The 7,721-nt window shown below is 45.7% G+C and overlaps 1 protein-coding gene across 4 annotated transcripts in view; it reads right to left on the reverse strand.

Annotated features, from left to right (window-relative positions):
* The window catches only part of Aplp2 (amyloid beta precursor like protein 2), a 61,956-nt gene extending 54,451 nt beyond the window's left edge, over positions 1-7,505 (reverse strand). For 2 of the 4 annotated variants that reach the window (XM_041656753.1, XM_041656752.1), the window contains exon 1: positions 7,299-7,505. In XM_041656753.1, coding sequence (XP_041512687.1) covers positions 7,299-7,403 — 105 coding nt within the window. In that variant the 5' untranslated portion in view covers positions 7,404-7,505. The remainder of the gene's footprint in view (positions 1-7,298) is intronic. The other 2 variants (XM_041656751.1, XM_041656750.1) reach the window with 1 other exon arrangement.
* Between the last annotated feature and the right edge of the window lie 216 nt (positions 7,506-7,721).

Raw genomic sequence — 7,721 nt, forward strand, 5'->3', positions numbered from 1 at the left:
AACAACTCTCAAAAACATGTTTAGTGAAAGACACCAAATAGTAAGGAATATGTTGAGTCATTCCATTTACATGATCTTAAAAAGTGAAAAAGGAAATGTCAATGAGGACATCTGCTAAGACTGCAAAGAATAAATACCTAATAGCTGGGGAGAGTTACTTCTGGAGGACAGAAAGGAGATATGTTTTGTGGGGGTTTTTGTTTTTTTTTTTGGGGGGGGGGGACCTTGGAAGTGATTCATGACAATATGCTTAGCTACTTTCTTTTATGTATTTGCAACTTTTAAAAGCTCAAAAATAAGGGACAGTTGGGCCCAAATTTCAGTTGGTAGAGTATGTGTCTAGTATGGTCATGGTCCCAGGTTCCAACCCCACCACAGTATAAACTGGGCCAGGTGGCACACACTTGTTAACTCCAGCAAAGGAAGTAGAAGCAAGAGAAAAGTCAAAGGTTAAACTGAGCGTGGTGTTGCACACTTTTAAACCCAGTAATGGGGAGGCAGAGGAAGGGGATTTCTGTTAAGTTCAAGGCCAGCCTGGTATACAAAGGAACTCCAGGCCAGATAGGGATACACAATGACACTTGGTTTCTTTATTAAAAAAAAAAAAGTGCTGTGGAATATTATTTTTAACTACGCAAAGGTGTGTTGAATTTGATTCTGCTGCCTTTGTTGACAATGCAAAGATGTGCTACATTTGTTTATGCTGCATTTGTTTAACTATGTTGCCCTTTCACCTTGCCAGCCTAAGGCACCTGATTGGTCTAATTAAATAACTGAAGTAGCTAAGCAGGAGAGGGATAGGCAGGACTGGTGGGCAGAGAGAATAAAGGGAGAAATCTGAGCTAGAGAGGAGAGACCAAGGTAGAAAAAGAGGGAGACGCCCAGGGCCAGCCAGTCAGCAGATACAGAGCAGGACATACAGAAAGAAAGGTAAAAATCCAGGTAAAACGTAGATGAAGAGAAACAGGTTAATTTAAGTTAAAGAAAAAAGCTAGCCAGAAACGAGCATAAGCTAAGTCGAACATTCATAACTAATGAGACTCCAAGTCAGCTCCGTGGGAGCTGGTTGGTGGCCCAAAAGAAAAAAAAAAATCCAGTACAAAAAAAGTCAAGGTTATCCTCTGTCACACAGGAAGTTCAAGTCCAGTCTGGGCTGAGACCTGGGGTGGGGGAGGGGCAGCACTGAGACGGTCCAAAGGTAAAGGCACTTGCTCCTGAGTATAATACCCAGGGATCCATGTGCTGAAAGAGAACTGATTCCTGCCCGCCCCTCCACACACACATGCACACGCATGCACACAGGTACACCTGAGCGCTCTCTCAGAAAACGTCAAAACAACAAACGACTTGCGAAAAGCCCTGCTAGGGAGGCCAGCAAGTGAGTGGGCATGTTGACTGTGCTTTCCACATTCTTACCTCATGAGATCCTCACAATAGGTTCAAATAAGGAGGAGCATTGCGTCAGTAAACAAAGCATTCCATCTCATCCGCTAACTTTTAACTCAGAGTAATTCGGTAGGTAGGAATACTTGTTTCTCTTTAAGACAACTCACATATAGGGCTTCCCAAGTGGAGAGTGCTCTTGTAACAGACACTGGATTGCTACCATCAATAACTCTTCAAACCAAGTCCAATCTGATTCAAGGCTGCTTTGTTCTCCAAAGGGATCGGAGACTACTGAAGTTGGCCTATCCCTCTTCTACACAGCCTTGCACTGGTTAAAAGCACACAATACTTATTTTGGCCAGTGACATTTAAGGAGTCTCTTGCCAGCAAACTGGGAAATGTTTCTTCGCCACAAAGGGAGACACACAAGACAACTTTCTCCTCTGGACATTACCATCTTCAGAGAAGTGAGTCTCAGGAAGGCAGAGTAAAGAGGTTGCTGGTGAGTTGCTCAATTAACTAGCTTTACAGCTATCCCATGCCGAAATTTAAGTAACTTCTGTCTGAACCTCAATTTTACTAATTACACAGCTCACTGACCAAGATTTGTAAAATACATCCTGAGCCGGCAGCCTCTTCCCTGAATAAAGCCACACCGCCAACTCTGATACAACCACCTCACAGTGAATAATGCTGTAATGTGTGTGTGTATGTGTGTGTGTGTGTTAGAACACAAAGATAAAACAAGCTTACTATAAAAGAGTTTGCACTTTATGAAAAAAATCACCAAAAGGTTTTTATAATCAATGGAAATATATAAAATGGCAAAGTTCCGTATAATGACATGAAAGAGTTGTTGAGGTTGGTGTGTATCAGTTCATAATATAATTTGCATGAATTTACAGAAACCTAGAGCCAGAAACATCAGGAAAGAAAAGCAGTGAACTTAGAATAAAACAGACAGACTCATGCCCTGGCCAGATTGTATGACCATCAAACCCTGGAATCTACTGGGGTCAGTTTTTGGGTGGTAGTGAGAATACCTATTTCACCAGACTAAACTGGTGTGGGGAGCATCGCTCATTTGGTACAGTATTTTCCCTAATTTCAGTTCCCTGATGCTGCCAATGAAATCCTGAAAACACATGCAAGTGCATTTGGACAGCAGGAAGCAACAGATGCATGCAGCTTCCACTACCGCATCATTTGGCATCCTGCACAGAACCAATAAGCGGTTAGTACTACTAGACAAATAATAAAGGAATAGTCAGCTTTCTAAGCTTCCTATTTTAAAACATTACAGGGGCTGGAGAGATGACTCAGTAGTTAACAGCACCGTTGCTCTTCCAAAGAACACGGGTTCAATCCCGAGCACCCAGAGGGACTCACAACCACCCAGTTCCCAAAGTTCTGGAATCCTAATCTGACATCTTCTAGTGCAAGTATGAACAAGGTATAGATATACATTCAGGCAAAAACACACATACACATACAGTAATAGCAACAATAATGAAAGCAAATACAGTTTAAGACAACCTCATTTAAATAATATAAAACAGCCGGGCGGTGGTGGCACACGCCTTTAATCCCAGCACTCGGGAAGCAGAGGCAGGTGGATCTCTGTGAGTTCGAGGCCAGCCTGGTCTACAAGAGCTAGTTCCAGGACAGGAACCAAAAGCTACGGAGAAACCCTGTCTCGAAAAATAAAAAAAATAAAAATAAAAAAAAATAAAACAGCTGGAGATACAAATCAGGGCAGAATACTTTTCTAGCATTCTTTTAGGTCTTAATATTCATTTCTCACCAGAAAAAAAAATTTTACTTCTCAGCTGGCCGTGGTAGTATGCCTTTAATCTCATTACTTGGACGGCCAGAAACAGATCTCTGTGAGTTTGAGGCCAGCCTGGTCTACATAGCAAGGTTCCAGGCCAGTCAAAACTATATAGTGGAAACCCATCTCAAGAGAGAGAGGAAAGAGAGAGAGAGAGAGAGAGAGAGAGAGAAGACAAAAACTCACTTCTCAAAACTACAACACTTCACGATGGTTTAAAAAAACAATTATTCCCTCAGCAAAAATATTTGTTGTACTTGATACACAGGACTGGAATCCCTTCCTATCTGAATGCATCTACATGGTCTACTTTTCAATTTAAGCCATAAATCAAGGTACAGTATACTAAACTCAATTAAGCTTTGAAGTAATCTAGTTTATCACACTAAAAAACATGAAAATCAAATTAGAGGCAATTTAGAATTCTCTTCTCAACTGGCCCTTCCATGGCAACTGCAATCTAACAGAGATTAGCTCTTACCTTTAGTACACAGAAAAGTTATTTTCTGTAAGTAATTCATTTTAAGAGAATTAAAAATAAGTGCTGATACCAGTTTCAATATGCAGAATGCGCCATTTTGCAAAGCTCCTATACATCATCTATCTGGAAATGGAAACATCACCAAAATTTTTGATGCTGAGTGCAGGTAAATTTCATGAGCGCTGTTTGCACAATTTTGCATTTTTGCAAGCTTGGGGTCATTTCTAATACAATTTGAACTGAAGAAAAATGTTAACAAGGGGAAAAAATAACATTCAAAATTGTGCTAAAAAAAAAAAGGCCACCCCCCACCCAAAAAAACCCCCCACAAAACTAGGGCCCATGTCAACAACTTGAAGCAAGACTATGGGGTAGGCGGTAGCATTGCAATATATTCAGTTGTACTGACAATGTGCAGGACCAGCCGTGAGCAGTTGAGCACACCTGTGCACAAGAACTATAAAGGGCCTTACATAGGTAGCAATCAATTTTCTAGCAGCCACATCAGAGCACAAAGAAACTGAAAATTAATGTAAATGCATTTTAATTAGTCAATGCATTAATATAAAAGTTGATATACTTTAAGTTTTCATACTGAGTCTTCACATCCTACTGAATATGTTACTTCACAGCGCATCTCAATTCAGAAGCTACAGTTTCATAGGAAAATACCCGACTGGCATTTTATTTCATAAAATAAACTTTTCAAAGCAAATTCAGAAAATGAAGCTTCTTCAGAGTTTGTTTTCCCAGTCAATGAGATGCCTCAGTGGATAAAAGCATTGTTGCCAGGCCTGATCAATTGAGTTTGTTCTACAGGACCTACACAGTCAAAATAGAGACGTGACTCCCACACTTTCTCCTATGACTAAATGAATGTATTCTTACAAATATTTTAAAGAGGGACTGGAGAAATGGCTCTGATTGAGAGCGCTTCCAGCTCTTCCCAAGGGCCTGAGTCTGGAGCCGGGCATGCACATCAGGTGGCTCACATTCAATCACTTGCAACTCCAGCTCCAGAGAATTAATCCAACAACCTCTTTTGGCCTCCAAGGATACACATATGCCTTATACTCAACAAAGATACATAGGCAAACATAAAAATAAAAAAATAAACCTTTTAAAATATTTCAAGGATTTTTTTTCAAAATTGCAAATATACACTTCTTTCCTCAACCATGTAAGGCATGTAGCAAGCAGGATTCCACGTCACTGGTGGCTGGTCACACTATGTATGACTGCTCAGTTTTGGACAGGAATGAAATAAATCCCTTCTACAAAAGAGGACCGGATTGGTAAGACTCAGTGAGTTCCTCTGTTGCCAGCAGTGTTTTTAAAGCATAGCTGTAACAGAAGCAGTACCCTGATAGACTCCTACAGTCCGCACCACCTTCCAGTCTTTCCACCTTGGTTCCTGGACACTGAGCTCAAAAGACTGCTTTCAGATGGAGCACAGCAATCAAGTTCTGGCTCTCAGATGCTTCAACATCCATAGTAAAGGGAACAGTTTGGGCACAAGCACAAATCTTGCCGTTCCTAAGTGGGACTTCAAACACAAGAGAACTTGCCCTGGGATTTATGAAAGGAAATGCCCCAAGCAGAGGGAGGTGGTTTAAAAAAAAAAAAAAAAACAGGTGTAAGAGATTAATTTAGTCACCACCAAGCAACAGTAAAGATTCTCCAATCAATAATTCTGTGCCAAGCAACCTGATCAGATCAGGGATTTGGCCAGAATCCCTCTGGCTAATCTCAATAAGGGCCTTCTCAAAGACATCCTGATTTAAGCCATTCTCATCTAAATTAAGGCTTTAGCAATCCTTTGCCTAACAGAAAGTACAAATTACACACGTGAGTAAAATTCTGCCAGTCAGCAAAAAATAAAGACCACTTGAAAAGATGACAGTGTGAATGAACACAGTCCCAAGGAAACGAAGTTTCCATAAAACACCATTTTTAAAGCGTTTTGCAAAAATGATTCTTACTTTGTTTAGCGAGACTTTTCAACTCACCAGTGTGGCTAACAGTCAAAACGAATCCCTGTAACAACAAACCCTGATAATGGTATTTTCCCCTGGAGACCTGTTAATGGGTTCTTTAAAACTGGTGAATCCTGTGCTGCGAATTCACTAATGCCTGAGGTTTCTCACACCACTGGGAAGTGAGGCTGAGTGTGAACAATGGTTTTAGACACCCTGACCCATTACGTCCCACCTAATATATAAAACTCAATTGCCCTACCCCCAACCTCTTACCTGCTTTATGTAGCTGTTTCCACAAGACAGCTTATCCGGGATCACAGACACCGCCTACTTACTGTGTAGAGGGCAAAATAATCTAAAAGTTCACGTATATGAACATCAGCTATTTTCCACTTAACACTTATCATCTTTTCCTCCACCTCAGTCAAAAAGTTTTAAGCAGGATGTATACAAAGGTTTTCTTGAGCTGTTCCACCAGGAGGATTTTTCCTCATCAGATTTCTTCTACCCAAAGACATATTTACACATTCTGTAGAAATGGATACATCCTAAGCTGGGGTTTTACTCACAAAGTTCTCAGGTAATCCCTATTTAATCAAACGCAATCTCTGACATTAGCTCAACATGCAGAAAGCCACGGTGGTTTTTAAATACAAGGAGCAGGCACTAAGAAATAAACTACACCAGAAACACACATTCCAGCCCAATGGCTCAAGCACTAATTCGAGAAAACAGGTAAACAAAGTCCCACATCTCCCTCGGCGACAGAGGGTTCTTGCGGTGAGGCTAGGTGCAGAGCACGCCGCAGTACGCGGTCCACACCCGCTTCTTCCAGCGCCCTGAACTCCCCGCCAACCACCAGGGACCCCCGCCACTTCACCAGGGCAAGCAGAGATGTTAACAGGGGTGACCTCTGGTGCAGAGCAACCCGTGGGATTCTGACCCCGGGAAAGTACTCCTGAAAGGCTTTTCCGATGTGTTGGCGGGGACCTTCCCTAAAGGCTCATCGTTCGTGGGAACAGGAAAGCCCGGCTCCCTAGTTTGCCAGACTTAAGCAAACGGCTGGGAGGCGGTGGAGGGCGCAGGGCGTCCCGCTGTCCCGGTGGAGTCTCCCCGGCATCTCGGCCGCTCGCCAGGGCTGGAGCCGCATCCCCCGCTGCCAGGTCCACCTGGCCAACCAAGGCTACGAGCCGCTGCCAGGTGCGAGCCCGAAGCCGAGGCCCCGCGACCGCTGCGGGGACCAGGGACAGCGCGCCGGCCGCCCCCATTTAGAGAGCCGCTGAGCCGCAAGGCGCACGGCCGAGGCGCGCACCGTCCCGAGGGAGGGAGGGCGCGCGGTGCGGTGTCCCTGAGGATGCGGCGGCGCCGCCGGCGGGTAGGGGGCTGGGGCGGCCCCGCAGCCCCAACGCCTTTCATTTGGCCTCTGCGGCGACGGAGGCAGCCCGACCTCGGCGCTAAGCTCTGCGCCAAGCTGAGGCGCGCGGGAGGGGGGCTGGGGCAGGCAACCCGCAGCAGCGCCTAACCTCGCGACGCGCCCTCGCCCGCGGACCCACGCCCGCCCGCAGGCCGTGCTCCCCGGTGGCCGGAGGACACACCGCTCCGGCACTCGCCCGGTCCTCACCTCGATGTAGCCAGCCAGAGCCGCGGCGGGTGCCGTAAGCCCAAGCAGCAGCAGGACAAAAAGCTTGCCGGTGGCCGCAGCGGCCGCGGTCCCAGTGGCCGCCATCCCTCTCCGGGTAGCTGTGGCGCTGGACGCTCCCGCTCTCACAGGCGATCAGACCAGAGCGCTTTTCGCACCGCGACCCAGAAGCATCTGAAGCCCGTTCGCCGCCGCCCCGGGGGTTTTACACCGACCGGAACTGACTTCACAAAACCACACCCCTCTTCAGCAGGGCCCAATACGAATCCGCATAACTGGCCTAAGATGCCGCCCCTTGCTCAGCCCAGATCCAATCAGGGCATGGACGCGCCCGCTCCCCTCCCCGCCCAGCGCGCGCCCCCGCATGGCCCCGCCCCCACCCGCGGCCAGACCCGCCCCCGCTCC

This window comes from Microtus oregoni, unplaced genomic scaffold (assembly GCF_018167655.1).
Source record: "Microtus oregoni isolate MIOR12 unplaced genomic scaffold, Mior012 000008F_ref0000371, whole genome shotgun sequence".
NCBI classification, from domain to species: domain Eukaryota; kingdom Metazoa; phylum Chordata; class Mammalia; order Rodentia; family Cricetidae; genus Microtus; species Microtus oregoni.